The 19,096-nt window shown below is 39.6% G+C and overlaps 1 protein-coding gene across 5 annotated transcripts in view; it reads left to right on the top strand.

Annotated features, from left to right (window-relative positions):
- Positions 1-19,096, top strand: part of LOC107273462 (mesocentin) — a 26,402-nt gene extending 7,306 nt beyond the window's left edge. For 2 of the 5 annotated variants that reach the window (XM_015751675.2, XM_015751673.2), the window contains exons 2-15: positions 2,863-3,040; positions 3,752-3,899; positions 3,973-4,267; positions 4,347-4,685; positions 4,762-4,934; positions 5,161-5,303; positions 6,248-6,334; positions 6,870-7,103; positions 7,578-12,500; positions 13,438-13,545; positions 13,812-13,922; positions 14,365-14,469; positions 15,220-15,429; positions 15,514-19,096. In XM_015751675.2, the coding sequence (XP_015607161.1) occupies positions 2,879-3,040; positions 3,752-3,899; positions 3,973-4,267; positions 4,347-4,685; positions 4,762-4,934; positions 5,161-5,303; positions 6,248-6,334; positions 6,870-7,103; positions 7,578-12,500; positions 13,438-13,545; positions 13,812-13,922; positions 14,365-14,469; positions 15,220-15,429; positions 15,514-15,693 (7,218 nt within the window). In that variant the 5' untranslated portion in view covers positions 2,863-2,878 and the 3' untranslated portion in view covers positions 15,694-19,096. The remainder of the gene's footprint in view (positions 1-2,862; positions 3,041-3,751; positions 3,900-3,972; positions 4,268-4,346; positions 4,686-4,761; positions 4,935-5,160; positions 5,304-6,247; positions 6,335-6,869; positions 7,104-7,577; positions 12,501-13,437; positions 13,546-13,811; positions 13,923-14,364; positions 14,470-15,219; positions 15,430-15,513) is intronic. The other 3 variants (XM_015751676.2, XM_015751677.2, XM_025090800.1) reach the window with 3 other exon arrangements.

Below are 19,096 nucleotides of genomic sequence, written 5' to 3'. Positions count from 1 at the left end.
TCTCGTTCAACTAGGAATTTTTCGTCGTCGAGTTTTCAACAATGCGATCGCTACTCTGCCGCTTCGATTTTTTCGCGGGAATCCCGACGACGCAGTGTCTGGATTGGGGACGAAGAGAGTGAAAAAGAAAAACGGCAGGCAATCTGGCGCGTCTACCGGCCCTTAAGGGGGCCTTCACAATGGGATATCAGTACAGATCTGTAATATCGTGTACCAGTGACGTAACTCGATATTACGGAATTAAACGTTAAATTGCTATTTCCGTGGCCATTCTTCGTTGCGGATTCGTAGGATTTGTCAGCCATCTTTTTTTTAAATCTTCTTTATTACTCTTTAATAGCTTCTTTATACGTCCACTCAGGAGTTCAATTAATCGTAATCTTGTAACTGAATGTATATCTTGCATATATGCATATATGTAAATCGAGCAAGAGATGCACGAGAAGTGAATTGGCGCGACGCGGCTAAGAATAGAAAGGGAAAAAAAAAGATTTGTCTATTCTCACGGTACATACAGTCTACACGTTTTTCAAATCGTCAGTCGCGTCTCTAATGTTTTATTAGAGAGAAACCCTTATCTCGGCGTTAGACGCCCTCATTTTTTAAAATCTCACGTCTTTGCCTTATCGGTAACAGATATCAAATTTGTCGTGCCGTACGGCCAGTATAGTTAATTTTGTATTTTTTCCTCCGTAACGACTATGGAATGCCAGGGACGCTCGTATCAATCGTGGACCACTGATTCCTCGCAATTGACGATGAATGACGCCCGAGAAATGTCATTGCGTAAGGCGACGTTCACACTGAGCTGATATTACGGAGTGGCGCTGCGAATCGACGAGCGTGTCGGTCAGGGCCAGCAAGTAGTTTGTAAAAGTAATCGTACCGACGGGAAAGTCTCGTTAGATCGTAAGACAGACTTTTCATGTACTTCGCGTGTGGTTTGTGCTTGCTTTATATACCTACGTATACACGTTAACCACTTTGTCTGCCTTATGCCGCGTGCACAGTTCTGCCCACGCAGAAATTATCGTTAAACGGCTCGAGCTTGGCGTACAACTGAGATAGCCGTAGTAAATAGTCAGAGCCCGATATCCTACTTTGTCACAGGTGTATACTATACCCAGAGAAAGGTCAATGACCTACGAGCGTTCGCACAGGGCGTTTCACCTGAAACGTAACAGTTAAGCTTGACAGCTGTCATTTACGTGGCATCATTGCGGCTCAATCGCTTGGCCATGCTCGACAGTCAGGTTCTTGCGTGTTCACTGATTGGCAATTTGTTCGAATTTCGTGAAACGATTTGACCCTGATAAGATTTTTCGTAAGGGTCAAGAAAGACTAATCGTGTATTTTTTTTTTTGACAATTTCAAAATATTCCTGTGACGTCTGTCAATTTCTTATGGCACGTATGGTGGAAGGCTCTGTACATGGTTTTTTGTATCACGCAACGTATACCCCATACTCAATACGATCAACCCCTTTGAGTTCTAGAAAGGGGGTTGCGTAGTAGTTTTATATGGTCACCCTATCTAACCTCTAGTATCGCGTAGCCGTTGCGTAGTACACGATGCAGACGTAAGTCGTGCGGGCCTTTCATCGAGGAACCTTTTGTAAATTCGAACTATGTACTACTCGAGATCCTTTTGTAAGCAATATTGTACGGAGTAGGCGCGTGGGACAATTCGAAAGTTTTTTACCGGAGCTTTTCTTACTGTTAACAATGCACGTCTCGAGTCTATATTGTAGGCAATGTATGCGCAGTATCAGTCGTTATCGTATCTGAAGGGACTGAGTGCATTTATATATGTTAACCGATACAGTGTAGGAGATACTATAAGCGCTTTGAAATCACTGGTGCCAATGCGTTCATGAATCCATAGAATTTTCCTACATTTCCTACAGGAGCATTTCTCATAATCGGTGAAAACGTTTTGTATACTTAAAATTGCTATCTTCAGTGTGGCTGTATTTCTACGTCTTTGTCCTTTGGGTGAATACTGAGGACAGATACAAGTGAGATAGAACCGTGTCCGACTATACAATTCGTTCGTATCATTTTGCATGTTAAAGTAAGAATCGCCTTTGTGAAAACCTTCGTGCTCGATGCACAAGGAACGTGTACTGTCTTTTCTAGTATGCGGACCAGTACCGTTTGGAGTAACAGTAAATTAAAACCTGCGTTTCGTAATACTCGTGATGCATCATCGGCTTGAGACAGTTTGAAACGATCGTCTTTTTATGGCTGTTTCTGAGTATTTTTTCTTTGGAACTAAGACTAGGTTTATCTTGAATTTTCTTACCGAGAGGTTCTTTCGCGTTGGGTACTCCAGTGTACTGCCTATGGAAACTGGGGAGCTGGGGTTTCGCAAATGGTTTCTTAGCAATTGGTACTGCCGAGGAAGGTTGACCAAGAATAACCTTTCTTCCCCTATGCTCTACCTTTCATTAATAAGGAAAAACGAAACCCTCGTGGTCTATTCTATGGAACTGTAAAAGCTTCCAGAAATATTGATTATTTCTCGACACGGCACCCTCTAGTCTAGACGGAGTCTATACTCGGTTATACTAAAGTGTCATGCGATCTTTTTCTACACGCCACATAATTCTTACTGAAATTGAAAACATGGCTGAGCATTTTTTTTTTAATTATCAAGACATTACGTCTTGATGTTCTTGTACTTGTTTGTCGAATTTTTTCGATTTTTTACTGTGTGCATTACTGCGAGTCGTTTCTTTGTACCGGTGAATCTTTTTATTGAATTTAATTAGGTTTTTTTGATTACGCGAGCTCACGCGCATTGATCAATGACTTGAACCAATTTTGGACCACTCGAGTAATCTTGCATTTTATATTTCAGGACACAGGGCTGAAACATGCCGGAAGAACAGAAATCGGGTGGCGGGGCGGCGGAAGTTATGGCGGCGGAAAATGGTACCGGAACCAGCTCACCCAGCAAGAGTCCAGTTAGCAAAGGGAAAACTGCAGTGGCCAAGGTTACTCTACTCGATGGCACCGTCAAAGACTTTAGCATCGATGTGAGTCGACCTTAATTGCTGCTTTACTTTCGAACAGGAAAGCTGTACTCGAGAGCTCCATTATATACCGGAGCGCTCCTCGTGGAAGAAAGTTAATTATATACGTTAGCCTGTTAAGTTATTATCTTATAAAATAGACATGGATGCGTCTACGAACGTTCCTCAATTATAATTTTAAGACCTTGCGCTTCGTCCTGATCCCAGGAGTAGCTTTCTAAATTTACACTCGGTTCGAGCTTTTAATATGAAGTTATCAATCATCCTTTGAGATGCTTCGTTGATCTATTTATAGAGAAAAGAAAAACATCTGATGTGTAGTCTAAGTCGATAGTCAAAGTTTCTAGTAAAATGATTCATGTATGGTAATTACTTGATAAATTATTTTATTATTGTCTCATAAGTTTTTACTAATGTTACTGTTACGCTTTGGGTCGTGATTCATAACTTATTAATAAATTGATGTCATTTGACCATAAACAGTTTCAAGGAATGAAAAACCGCAATTTGATAACGAACTTGTTGTTGGACATGATGTCATGCATTACGAATCTTCTTGCTATTTTAAATGGACTTTGCAATATTAGTTATTGACACTACTGTCGAGTCATAGTAGGAATTAGGAATCATTTATTTCTCTAATATTATCGCATATCTCAAGATTGATTATATCTTTAATGTAACGTAAATGTTTCTCTTGTTTAATTTTGACAGAGGAAAGCAAAGGGTCAGGACCTCTTGGACAAAATATGCCAGAGTATGAATCTTCTGGAGAAGGATTACTTTGGTCTCGTCTACGAGGACAGGCATGATCCACGTAATTGGTTAGATCTTGATAAGAGGATTACAAAATTTTTAAAAAGTGGGTATAATTTTACTTACGTCAAATATTGTATAGGACGGTTAAATAATATGCTACTTGATTCTTTGTCCAGATGAACCGTGGAAGTTCAGTTTCGAGGTCAAGTTCTATCCTCCGGATCCGGCACAGCTCCAGGAAGATATTACACGTTATCAGTTTTGTCTACAAATCAGGAACGACATCATCACAGGCCGTCTGCCATGTTCCTTCGTAACACATGCTCTGCTCGGTTCGTATCTCGTTCAGTCGGAGGTTGGCGATTACGATCCAGAGGAACATGGCAGGACGTACCTGAAGGACTTCAAGTTTGCACCAAAACAATCACCCGAACTGATAGAGAAGGTCATGGACCTTCACAAAACACACAAGTCCGTAGCTCTGATTATAGAATTTGTACTTTTGTTATAAATGGGAAGGAGATTACGTGAACTATTGTAAATTTTTCAGAGGACAAACACCAGCCGAGGCTGAACTGCATTATTTGGAGAATGCAAAGAAATTAGCCATGTACGGGGTAGATCTTCATCCTGCTAAGGATTCCGAAGGCGTGGACATTATGCTAGGTGTATGCTCTTCCGGTCTTCTGGTCTACAGAGACAGACTGAGAATCAATCGATTCGCCTGGCCTAAAATATTGAAGATTTCCTACAAGAGACACAACTTTTATATCAAGATCAGACCTGGGGAATTCGAACAGTTTGAATCCACCATTGGTTTCAAGCTGGCGAATCACAGAGCAGCTAAGAAATTGTGGAAAGTCTGCGTGGAGCATCACACTTTCTTCAGGTATAAAACCTCTAAATTCCATTTGTGTTATCGAAGCCTCACAGCAATCTCTGATCTGAAATTTCCCATTATTCAGGCTCATGAGTCCAGACCCTGTTAAGAAAGTCGGATTGATACCTCATCTGGGATCTCGGTTCCGATATTCCGGAAGGACTCACTACGAGACGAAAAAGACTCCCATAGACAGGCAGCCACCGCAATTCGAAAGATCTCTGAGTGGTCGCAGACTCACGTCACGAAGCATGGATGGTAAGATTTAGCATTAGCGAATCCATTGTAATTCTTCTTTACTGAATTTTCTTCTGCGGGGTTCATTGTCTTCTGAGGATCTGCGAGAGGTACGACGAACACTGGGATAAGAATTAGAATTTTGACTGACTCTTCACTATGCCACAAGTGCCTTTCTATATTATCTAGCTACTGAGCTCTCATCATAGTACCATGTCGTTCAAAAAAGTCTGACCTATCTCCACAGCTTTGGGCGGTCCAAGGCCAGTCGAAACTTATGGTTCCGAGCCAAGCAAACGACACACCATGAGCTATGAACCCGACATGATACCAGACATGGACCACATAGACCAGCAGCGACCTAGTCCCATCAAGAAGCAAAAGGAGAAGGTGAGAGTACCTTAAATTATCTCACGAATATCATTAATTAGGATGCCAGTCGTGCATTTGATAGAGACAGATGTGCATTAATCCTTCATGCAATAATCCTCTTGTATCTTTTGAAAGAAATAATTTTCAAAAAATCTCCACCCTGCGCGCGTTCAGCACATTCTAATAACAATACACCCTAATGATTTCATTACCAGCATCTTCGGGCTGCCAGGTTTAATCTTTTGAAGAATATTCTTATTCGAATGTGCAATATAAATTCATGAGAATCGTTTTTTCTGGAAGGCGGCTGTGTGAAAATTAGACAATGTGTAACACCAATTGGCTCACCGTTAATGAGAATGCATCTTAAACAAATCATCAATCAATCACTGTGCACCATCAATTTCAATTATGATTCAATCTCGTCATTCGTAGCAGTGGCATGTCACTGTTGTGTACAACACGTGCTAGACGTGGCCGTATATTTTTAGAGACACGTTGTACTCTGTTACTACATTTTCATCTCCTACGATCGTTAACGAATTGCATATGCGAATGAGCCAGCACAGCATCCTTAAAAATGTATGAATCTTTTTCTTTTTACAAACCCTTGCAATTCCTCAACGATTATTTTTGAGTTAACCATACTCGTCATCCACTTGATTGTGCTCTATAGATATCGACGTCAGGCGTGACATGGAAATCATTGATATAAAATATCCTTCATTGTAACAAATCCTTTACCTTAATTTATCAAACTCGCTAAATGTCCCTTTTATTTTTATTTTTTTTTTTTTTTTTTTTTTTTTTTTTTTTTTTTTTTTTTTTTTTTTTTTTTTTTTTTTTTTCAATTCCCTTCGTCGCGAACTTGCGAGAGTCTTCTTGACTTTCTGTACGTATCACCTGCCCGGTCTCTAGAGCTTTTAGCCATAACGACTAACTGACACATAACTAACCGATAGCTGACACGAAAAACAAGCGCTGGAACAACCTCAGCCAGCAGTACCAGTAGCCTGGAAGGGGAGTATGACGCCGATCGTGGCAAAAAGGTACAAATAAGAATTCACCAAGTCCATCCCCGTCATGCATCGCCACATTACACTGTAGTACTCAAATATATATATACATATATATACATATAGTTATATCGTGTGACCATTTGGTGTTTTCAAAGTTTGTCTCGAAATGCATGCCCCGCTAAAACGACTCGCAGTTCCGGCAGTAATTTTTCCACCTGGTCCAGTAGCAGAGAACGTCTCGTGAGCTTCCTGGGGACGAGATCTAAGAAAATGTACTTAGTAAGAAAATGTACTTAGGAAGGTCGCTGAGTGAGTTCATGATACTGAAATCGAGGTTTGCCTTTCAGATATCTTGGAGCCCGGACTCCATTAAATGATATTATTATTATTATATATATTTATATGTGGAGCATGCGAAGAACACGTTAATGAAAAAAAAAAAGAATAGGCGAAATAATAAATTTATAATTCGCCTAGTATTACAGTATAGCTTTTGAAAGCTTCTCGAAGACTTAGCTTTTGTCGTTGCATGAGGCCACGTGTGACTGTGTTAATCTAATTGTAGAAACCGATCGGAGGAATCGCGGTACTACCGCCCGGTGGTCTCTCGAAGAAGAAGAAGGATAAACAGAACGAAAACGAAAAGGAGAACCACAATGATCTCAACAATTCCGATTTGATAAACGAGAGCGCACTGCTCGACAACAGCGACGATAAGTCGCCCAGTAAAAAGGAGTTAAAAAAGAAAGATAAGGAAACACCCGAGAAGCGGGACAAGGAAAAGAAGGAGAAGGTCAAGGTAAGTTTCCCTGGCAGTAACTGGGAAAGTTCAGAGGGTACCTTTGAGAGGGATGATCACTTAGTTTCCCTGTCAAACGGATTCAAGGGAAAATTTCAGGCAGGGTGTCTGCGCACCCTGACAGACGTATACACGTACCAACTATTGTACTTTGCGAATAGGGTTCAGGAAGACGGGTGAAAGATTCATTCTTATTTTTATTTACACCCTGTAGAAAAACTTCAAAGATATACACGGCGCGACCTTAGCGTACTCGCGAATTTGCACGAGGATGAAATATGATTATTTCTAGAATCGAATGTTAGCTACATTAAAATACGTGGTCTTATTCAGTCTCGTGATGAACGTGTAGATAAATACTTGGCTTCGTTCTTAGTTATGTACACGATTAGTTATCATATGTCCTAGAATTCGTATTCGGACACGTAGCATGTACAGTACCTTGTATTCGCATGTTTTTGTTTATTATAAAAGAGTCCGGTTGGTGGGTTCCTGTTTGGAAAAAGAGACAAGGACTCGAAGCAGAAAAAGCAAAAGAAAAACAAGGAACTCGACGAGTCGACCGACAAGAGCGATGTCGAATCGAATCTGTCTGCATCTGAGAAGCGCGCCAAGACGCCAGAAGACAAATCCAAGAGCGAGAAGGAACAGGGTTCACCCAGGTATACGAAACCGTATGACTACGAAGAGACGGAAAAGTCACCCACGAGGAAGCCCTTTACACCACATGGATTCTCTTATGAGGATAGGCCAGCGTCGCCAGGAGTTCACGATCAGCAGTCGCCCTCTGGAGCCAGTAGAAAGGCTACAGGGTTGGCCTTTAATTATGCACCGGGGGAAGAAAAGAAACTCGTGGAATCTGCGGAGAAACGTAAAACCAAGGACTCCGATGTTCCTAAGGCTCCAGCTGGTTTAAGAACGCCAGGTCTTAACTACGTCGAATCGGCTGGACTTAAGGAACAGCAAAAATCTAAGCCTGAGCCCGATGCCAAACAAGCAACATCCGCTTTCATAGCTGGTGAACTTCAAAATCTGGATGCTTCAAGCCGCGGAGGTGTGCTCCTACCAGGAACAACTGAATCCAAGCCTGAATATCATGTGCTACCATTACCGGCTGGGTCCAAGGTAATCGGAGGAATAATTTACACAAAGGAAGGTAAACCGTTGGACCAGAGTACTCTTGGTCCTGAAGGAAGTAGAATTATCGACGGAAAAGTCTGTGGAAAGGATGGAAATCCTATTAAGAAATTTGACTTTGGTCCTCATGGTACCCATGTAGTAAATGGTATAGTTACTGGAAAGGATGGCAAGAGCTTATATCAGGAAACTCTTGGTACCGATGGTAACAGCATCAAAAATGGTATCATTTATGGTCCGAATGGACAAGTACTGAACAAAAGAGCCCTGGGTCCGGATCATACTCTAGTGAAGGATGGTAAGGTTGTTTCCAAAAATGGTAAACCTTTCCATCTTGATAAGCTTGGAGCAGATGGTACATACATCAAAGAGGGACTTGTGTTTGCTCATGATGGTAAACCTCTGACACAGGGATCTTTTGGAACCGATGGAGACTACATCGTGGGAGGTATGGTTTGTAACAGTGACGGTAAGCCACTTAACCAAATTGCAGTACTTCCTGACACGACTTACGTATGTGATGGTTTGATTCATGGACGGGATGGAAAACCTTTAGCGAGCGGTGACCTGGGTCACGAAGGAAATTTCGTCACGGAAGGCAAGGTATACTCCAAGGATGGGAAGCCAGTCAAGAGCGAATCTTTTAGCTCGGATGGTTCTACGATTAAGGATGGTATTGTCTATGGTAAAGACGGTAAATTCCTTAATCAAGGATCCTTACTTCCTAATGGTGCTCATCTAAAGGATGGTAAAGTTGTCGGGAAGGACGGGAAAGTAATAAAACATGCCTTCTACAAACCGGATGGCAGTTTTGTCAAAGACGGTATTATTCATGGAAGGGATGGCAGACCTCTTAGTCAGATTCCGCTGATTGCTGATGGAGCTTTTGTTAAGGAGGGAATATTTTATGATAAGAATGGTAAACAACATAAACAGAGTCTCTTCAAACCGGATAATATTGTTATTAAAGATGGCGTTGTACATGACTTTGAGGGAGTACCTCTGTCTCATGGATTCCTAGGACCAGATGGTCTTACCATCAAGGATGGTGTTGTCCTTGGTAAAGATGGTAAACCGGCCAAACAAGAATCTTTCGGCGCAAACGGAAATTACATAAAGAAAGGAGTGATCTATGCAAAGAACGGTAAACCACTGAACCAGGATTCTTTGGTTCCTGAAGGTGCAAGTATCAAAGACGGTAAAGTGTACAATAAGGATGGTAAACTGATGAAGGCAGCCTTTTATAAACCAGACGGTAGCTACATTAAAGATGGATATATTTATGGAAAGGATGGCAAACCATTGAACTTGAGTTCTGCCTTGCCTGCGGACAGTTACATAACTAATGGTATAATATTCGACCACAATGGAAAGCCTCTGGATAAGGATACTTTTGGCTCCGATGGCTCTTATGTGGCAGCTGGATTAATTTATGGAAAGGATGGAAAGATTGTTGCGGAAGGAGCATTTGGTCCTGATGGTAACAAGATCAAGGATGGTCTCATCATTAGTCGAGATGGTAAACCTTTGACTCAGGATGACAAGGGTCCTGATAATCTAGCTATCAAAGAAGGTAAAATCGTTGATGCCCAAGGAAAACCCAAGAATCAAGGCTCACTGGTACCTGATGGTTGCTACATTCAAGATGGAATAGTTTACGATCAGAACGAACAGCCTCTGAAGCAAGGAGCTTTTAGACCTGATGGCACTTATATAAGAGACGGTCTTATTTACGGCTGGGGCGGTCAGCTCATGAACACTGGAACAGAATTGCCAAGTGGGTGTTACGTGGAGGAAGGTAGACTCTATGGTAAGGATGGACAACCATTGAATCACAGCTCATTCGGTAGCGAAGGAGGTTTCATTCAGAATGGATTCATTTATGGGAAAGACATGAAGCCTCTGCAACGTGGAACTTTTGGTACTGATGGTAGCTACATTCAAGATGGTACGATATATGCTCCTGATGGTAAACCATTGAATAAGAAACAATCCATCATCACTGTTAGTCTTGTTCGGTATGGTTTGATCTATGGAAAGGATGGTAGACCATTAAAGGCTGGTACTTTCGACGCTGAAGGTAGTGTCGTGAAGAATGGTAGGATTCATGACCGCAGTGGGCAACCTTTGAACCAAAACATTTACGGATCTGATGGTAATTTCATAAAGGATGGCTTGATTTATGCACGCAATGGTAAACCACTTCAGAAGGGACCACTTCCTGCGGAAACTAGTTTCATCAAGAATGGAAAGGTTTTCGAATCTAATGGACAACCTTTGACCCAGGAAGCATTTGGTCCAGAGGGTCTGAGAATCGTACAGGGTATTGTTGTGGATAAGGCTGGCAAACCTTTGAAGCAGGCAAACTTTGACACCGAAGGCAATGTGGTTAAGGATGGAATTATTTACAATGCTGCAGGGAAACCATTGGATAAGAAATATACTGTCTATACAATTACGCTCGTTAGAAAAGGCTTGGTCTGTGATAAGAATGGTAAACCAGTGACAAATGCTCCATTCGGTGAAGATGGAAGTTTCGTCAAGGATGGAAGGATCTATGATAGAGCTGGAAAACCGTTGAATCAAGAAATATTTGGAGAGGATGGTGGTTTCATCAAGGATGGTCTTGTTTATGACAGCACGGGCCGTCCTCTGGATCAGGAACCCATTTCTGATGAAACATCTTACATTGAGGATGGCAAGATCTTTGGACCTAATCGTCTGCTTCTGAATCAGGATAGATATGGACCAGAGGGTTACAGGGTCGTAGATGGTATTGTCGTGGACAAATCCGGTCAGCCTCTGAAGCAGGGAAGCTTTGGATCAGATGCCTTCATCAAGGATGGTAGAGTTTATGGAAGTGACGGAAAACCACTCTTCAAGAAATTCACTGTCATCACGATAACTATGGTTAAGGAAGGTTTAGTTTGCGACAAGAATGGAAAACCTCTGACCGAGGGACCATTTGGCACTGATGGTAGTTTCGTTAAGGATGGTAAAATCTATGACAAGACAGGGAAACCACTGAATCAACCATCCTTTGGTACCGATGGTAGTTTCATTAAAAATGGTATTATCTGTGCAAGAGATGGTAAACCTTTGGAGCAGGGGACTAGCACTCAAGAGGAGGATCAAAATACTTACATAGATGATGGTAAGATCTACGACATTACTGGACAACCCTTAACCACTGAGTCTTATGGTCCTCAAGGATACAAGGTGGTAGCTGGTGTCGTTTATGGACGTGATGGAAAACCACTGAAGTCAGGACAATTCGGTTCAGAAGGTAGTTATGTCAAAGATGGAAAGGTCCTTGGCAAGGATGGAAAACCTTTGACCAAAGAGTCCCGACTGGTCACTATAACATTTGTGAAATACGGTTTAGTCTGCGATAAGGATGGTAAACCATTAATTGATAAACCATTCGGTGATGATGGCAGCTATGTCAAGGAAGGCAAAATATTTGGACCTGACAATAAACCTCTAAATCTGGAATCATTCGGATCTGACGGCTCTTACATAAAGGAAGGAGTAATCTGTAGTAAATATGGTAAACCACTAGATCAGGGTCACATGGGTCCCGATGGTACTTATGTAGAGAATGGCAAAGTATATGGAGTCGACGGGAAACCACTTACTCAAAATCCATTTGGTCCTGAAGGATGTCAAGTTGTTTCTGGAATTATTTACGGCAAGAATGGTAAACCCTTAAATGAGACCAACTTTGACACTGATGGTAGTCATGTCAAAGATGGTTTAATTTACTCCAAGGATGGAAAACCAGCCAACAAAGACAGTCTCTCTCATATCTACAAAATAGTCTACATCACAAAACACATTGTAGTTAAACCTGGTGAAGATATCAGCAACTTAGTAACCGAAGCAAAACAAGGATTCTACGATGACCCAAGATACAGAAATATCACATCGATGAGTTCCTTCGGTAAGGATTCCAAATCTTATCCAGTATCTGGTGGTGCTTATGAGAGTGGCTCTGGTGAAGACAGTGATGACGACCTGGAACAGTATGGCGAAGGCAAAGGAGATATCATGAAGGAACTCAGAGGTGCACCTAAGATAAATATTCCAAAATTGAAAAAAGCCACAGTACCAGTCACCACACCAACAATAGTGAAAACCACTACGAAGCAATCTGTTGTCAAGGATCAGGAGGGAGTCACCCAGAATATCGAAGAAAAAGTTGAGGACCTGACACCAGGAGGCACAGGAAACATAACAGTTTCTACTCAAGTGAATAAGGTGAAAAGCTTTGAAAACAAAAATCAAACATCCAATCACCAATGCGATACTTACCTGTTGAGAACTTTACCTGAGGAACTTGAAAGTCTGACTTTATGTTTAACGTCTTTTTTTATTATTCAAACAACTTTCTGAGATTTCACGCAAAGTTCTCAAAGTATAGCAGCATGAATCTTTATAAAAAAAAAATGCACCAATTAACATCAAGATCTGAAAAAGGGATTTGTGGCTGGGAAGATCGTTCGTCGGTGTGCTTTGGGAATATTGGTATTGCTGTGGACATTTTACATATTTGCGTTAATTCGTTAAGGCGAAATTGCTGTTAAGTACAAAAAGAAAACCGATATTCTTTTTCTCTATCTCTCTCACCTGTGCATTTACTGGGTCATAATGAGCCACCGCCCATTAAATTAAAACTTCATTAATTATCAATTTCATCAGTCGTTATTGTTTTAGGTTTTTCTTTTGTACTTCTTGGTAGTTTGCATTTGCAAGACTTTTAACAATGATTGCATCCTTGCATGACTTGCATGTTAATGACGCTACTTAGAATAATATAATGAGCAATAGTAAAATGCTTGCCAATTTCGCATAACATTGAAATGGGTGAGTTTTTCCTTTCTCATACAGCTTTTAGTTTAAAACATAGGCTACATAACTAGTTTTACATGAAATTGTTAAAAATTAATATTAACAACATCTCCAACATAACTCTTCTGTACTAACACTCATAACATTTTAGTATAGTTTTGCATTTAACAACAGCTTCACATTCTACTATCTGATATACTGCAACCATTGCATTGAATGTTGGAAAACAAACCGACATCTAAATGATCAATACTTTGCACTCTTTATTAAAACAGCAAAATTGGTTTGTTTTATAACATATATCAATATTTTCATGACACATTAGTTACGCAGTAGTTGTATTTAGGCAGAGGCACCTGATGACGGTAGAGCTCCATACATGACAGCAACCGCTGTAACAACACGTACAGCGACGATGCACGAGGATCTGGAAAAGAATCAGAAGACAAGTCAGGTTTGTAATTTTAATTATCATTCAAATATGCTCTTACGTTTGCATACCCAATATTGTATATGAAAAGTAAAAATGAATAAGGTAGAAAAAATAATCACAGCAACTATATTCCAAATTGTTGCTAATACCTTCCGTGGTCATTAACTTTATATAAGGACTATTACATGTTCCTTTTGAAAAACGTTTCTTTGTATAACAAGCCAGAAATATTGTTTTGCTTTAGTTGTTCAACAGCTTGTTACTATTGTTTTTTTTTTTAATGTCAGGTCGAAGAGAAAACAGTAGCCCACACGACTGCTACCAGTGCTACCAGGCAAGAGCAACGAGTCGTTACCCAGGAAGTGCGAACAACCAGTCATGTATTGTCCGGAGAACAGGTAACGTTTGGGTCAATGAAAAAAATGATTGCAAAATTAAAAAGGAACCATAAAATGGCTACACTGACCGTAGCATGGCTATTAAACATGGTGAACATTTACTAAGCATCTGTGTACATTGCTCTAGCTGTATATTATCTTAACTGTTTTAATTTTATTTTATCATGAGGTTCATGTCGTTATCATACAAAATTTAATTTCTGACACGTCCATTTACGTTTCATTTAAGTTAATATCCTTGGTAATTTGTACAAACGACTAAATTATTTGGTTTATGGTATTACTTTTTTTTTTTTTATATATAATCATCAACGTCGAGCTCGTATTATCAGCGTTGGCTTTTTTTGGTTTACCCATCGGCCACGTCATTACGTTAACTTGATTTAATTTTTTATTTCGTAATTAATTTCGACTGCTTGGCCTAACACATTGCATGGCGTAGCTGGTCTCGAGACGACTCAGTACCTCCAGTTCGAGCAGTGGTGATTCAGGCACTCCCATCGATCTTGACGACGATCAACAGGCTTTCTACAATCAGTACTATCAGGTAATTCATACATCATTTCGCTAATTGAAGCGATTCACTCGTCGACCTTGCTCGCAACGGGGAACCTCCTCTTCTTCTGTTCTTTTTCGATGTAGAGAAAGCTGTCACAGAGGTAATTGAATGCTTGACAAGGAACACGTTTTAATCCTTGTAAATTTTCTTCTTATCTGTTTGCATCTTCTACGTTTTCTATGATCGTTATTGAATATTTGCATCACTTCTAATCACTGGAACGACTGTCTCAATTATACCACTTTATGCTGTATACTGTCATACATTACACTTTGATACATTAATTTTTTAAGGATAACTGAAAATATTCTGTGTGTATATACCTTTATTTTATATTCTTGGTGACTCTTAGACCTACTATGGTGCTGGTTCTGTTGGAATGTATCTCTACAATATGTATTCTTACAGTGTCTTATAATTGAAGAGTTTGACATTCAAATCATTTAAAGTATTTTCAATGGCAATTGTGCATTTGCATGTTAATTTCATTATCAATTAAACATCCAGGTAAAATTGACAACGAAACATCACACAGTTACGACTCAAGAAAAACACTCAAATATACTTTTTTATTTCAAATCAAAAGGGGAATGACATAATTTTGGTTCTCGCAAGAAACTTGACCAATGACGTCTACGAAATTTCTGCTGTTCACCTGGAATCAAGCTGTGTCCCCTTCAATGTTCTTCAATAATATTTCCGGCCTTTAAAACTAATTATCTTTACTTTTCTAAACAGGGAGATCCAGCAGGTATCGTGGCAACGGAGTCTCACGTTTACACGGGCGACACCGACAATAACGTGACAACAACAACCACAGTACCATTGGTAGCAACCGAGACCAGAAAAGTCGCCCTAGAGAGCGAAGACGGCAATTACAGTGCCAGCGGGGAAATAGTCAGCTCCCAGACCATATCGAGCAAAACTCGTACCGTCGAAACGATTACGGTAAGTCGTACCAGTCGTTAAAAACCAGAATGCCTTTGATCAAAGTAAATTATGTGTAACTGAATTCCTCATCCTTTTCCATAGTACAAAACGGAACGTGATGGAGTAGTGGAGACGCGCGTGGAGCAGAAAATAACGATACAATCGGACGGCGATCCCATCGATCATGACAAAGCACTGGCGGACGCCATTCAGGAAGCCACCGATATGAATCCAGACATGACAGTGGAGAAGATCGAGATACAGCAGCAAACGGCGCAGTAATCATTATGAATTATTTCAATGCGTTAACGAAAGAAAGATAATCGAGAGCGCCATTACGTGAATTGGCAGGGCACCTCGTCCTTGAGTGATTTATTAAAAGGGACTGAAAAGGAAGAAGTGAAATTAAAGATCTTACGACGAACGACATCCTTTCGTCATTTTACGCATTTAAACGTACATTCGAAATCCTCGCCTTTTCGAAACGCACGTACGAGAACCAATCAGACTGACGAACGTTGTTTTGTCAACGATCTACAAAAAAGTGTTCGGCAAAGCTGCTCATTGTAGCTTTTTCAAAATTCTGGATATTAATAACGACCTGATAAACACGATGTCGTTAATTGAACGTATAAGTACGTAGCTTCAAGATTCGGTTGTGAACCGACCTTAACTATGTAGCTTTTACCGTGAAGTTCTTAAAATAAGCGTGATATACGTCGTATCGTAAAACTGTCTAAACGTGTTCATATTTGAAATATTGAAAATGAGTATAATATATATACATAAACATAGACGCAGAGACAAAAATACACACCATAAATTATTATATTGTATACATGCGTATGAAATATACGTTTATTAGATCAAAGTACGCTGGACAGGGTGCCCTGCCTAAGTATTTTTTTCCATTTAATGAATAATCAAAAGATTTGGCTGGTAGGGTCAGGGGTCATTGACTAACCTTCAATCCGTTCTTCAGCCCGGAACATTCGGCTAGGTCGTTTCAAATTGAAATGATCTTTATCAACAAAGTATATTACGAGACTGCGGACTCAGGTCTAGTTCTTCTTCACAGATTCTTTAAATTGCTTTTATCGAGTAACAGAAGACGAGCTCTCGTCACTTTGCATTGATTCTATTCTTGAGAAATTTTTATTTAACTGTGTCAACAAGCTACTTTAAACCCCACTTTGAAACACATTTACAAAGCTCTTGACGTACTCCCAGACAACACCGCGCGTAATGCTCGGTAATAAATCTGTTTTAAAGGCACGTCTTCTTTGGAGATGATGCGTCTTGTATGCTTTTCAAGATCGAAATTGATGGGAAGGAATAAATGTAATGGGGAATTTGCGTACAACATCTGGGTGCGACGTTCGTGCATTGCGATACATATTAGCTTTGTCGCGATATTGTCTGTATAGTACGACAACTGATATGGTAGATATTTTGACTTTTTAAAACAGATATTATATAACGATTAATTAATATTCGAGAAAAGTCAGAGGTGTCTGGATATAAAATATTAATATATTATTATATCTATATATTGCTAGGCAACTTGGCCTTTTGCGATTGTCGAGCTTTCCTTAGAATCCCTCGCGCTCGGTCGCTGAAAATTGGAGAGAAAATGAAAGGAAAAAAAATTTAACTTGTATCTTGAGGAAAGTTTCTTTTGACCGAAAACAAAATACCAAGGAACAATTAAATTTTATCTTACATCGCGACGACGGCTTTCCGGAACGCTCGTAGATTCCGCTTGTCCAAGTGGTACATTAATTATAATAATTAATAATAATAGATTAATAAATTATACATAACATGCCAAGTGCAATGAATGCATTGGTCAGCGTATATGTCTAAATTTAGCTGTAGCTTGTGTAGTCTTAGGTAATACGAATTGCGATTTAGTAACGGAATTCTTGTTGATTTTAGCGTTTTAACTTTTCGAGTTTGTTTCTAACGAGTACAGATCAGTCGGTTATTGTTTTTTGAAAATATACAAGAAACAACACAATGGTCCGTAATGAAAGCTCGTTGAAACAGAAGAAAATTGTCTGTGAAATTTCTACAAAACCGTTTCACGAGTTTTTTCAATTTATTTCATTCTTACCTGAGATTTATAATCTTTCATTGGACACAATGTGACTGCCGGCTGCTTCATACTCGTTGGTAATAGATGCATTTGTTTATTTTTCTACTTTTACACAGTGATAAGTGCAGGCATCTATTCTAGGTTTATTGTCCTCGCTGTATTTTTTTTTTTAAATTAAAAACAATATGCGTGCTTTTCTGTTCCGTCTCCTATAATCGGATCAGTCCGGTGCGAGCTTCGTTGATGCTTGCCTGAAATAAAAAAGCCGCCATTAGAGTGTATTCTGGGTAAAGAAGAGGCAACAGTTCCCCGTTTAGTAGAGGAAAAATGTAATTTATTATTATCCCATTTTTTCAACGTGGCCTTTTAGTCTTGCCTAACAGTGAGACCGACTGATTTTCCTCTTGCTACAAGGAGACATTTAAAAGAAAAAATCCTAGACTGTCAACCATCAATTCCAACAGTTAATAAGATAAATCCTTATGAATTTCATAGCTGCTCGCTCTAATGAAGTGTCGCAGCGATACACTTGATGAAATCGAAAGAGATTCTTTTTTAATCGAATGCATCCCTTTCACCTCTTGTACCTTATCTAACATTCCATGCTTTGAGTGACTAACGTTCATGTACCATAAATATATCGTATCGTCGAGTGATTGGCTCGTTTATAAGTCCGTCTTTATTTTAGCTCTGCTTGGAGATAATACAAGAAAGAAAATTAACGTAAAACCGACCTCTGTCGTTGCGCGACAGTGTTGCTCAATAATCAGGGATTAATTATCATTACTGACTTTATGAAACTTCCAAATAGTTTGCCATAGGCCATAGTCAGCACTCCAATTACTATACTATTTGTCTGACAATTCAGCAAGCTTGCTGTCGCGCGCGATGCGTTTTCATGGGAAAAAAAAAAGATCGACCGAGGGATCTTCAAGCGGCGTACAAATATAGCTTGTAAGTTTTTATTTCGATAATTTCGTTGTCCATTATTAATTAATATTAATTATTATTTTAATATCATATACTTAATATATTAGACATCTGTAGCTGAGGAGATATTTTTTTCCTTGTGCAAGACTAATACCTATATTTTATATGAGAATTTCAAAACCCTTTACAGTATTTTCAATTAATTTTGTCTTCTCGTATGTCGAAACTTTAGTTTTTCTTCTACTCTTTTCCTTTCTCCATCAGATAAAACTTTCTACTAACGGATAATTATTTAAGCTCTGAAAATTTATAACGAGTTGATTGATGATTTTGTCAATGTACTGCGAAAGCACCGCCTTGCTGCTTGAAAGCGATATGCAAAAAGCACGTAATGATAATTTTTCATTATCGGGAGCAAATTTTTTGACACACCCGTGCAGCTTACAATTTGCACTTTTAACTTTTCATTCCAAGTTACGTTACGGTCGACAGCCTAATTTTGTGCTTTCGTTTGGCTTTCCAGCACGTAGGCGATGAACGATACATTTGGTTGTAAGACGATCATACCTAGAATAGTTTCGTTAGGTAAAACTGATGATTAATGATAAATGATTTGCTTAAAGTGAAAACGAGCGAATAAATACATACAAGTGAAAA

The sequence above is a fragment of the Cephus cinctus genome, unplaced genomic scaffold (genome assembly GCF_000341935.2).
Source record: "Cephus cinctus unplaced genomic scaffold, Ccin1 Ccin1_scaffold1609, whole genome shotgun sequence".
Lineage (NCBI taxonomy): Eukaryota > Metazoa > Arthropoda > Insecta > Hymenoptera > Cephidae > Cephus > Cephus cinctus.
This window is presented reverse-complemented; position numbering and strand designations above follow the sequence as displayed.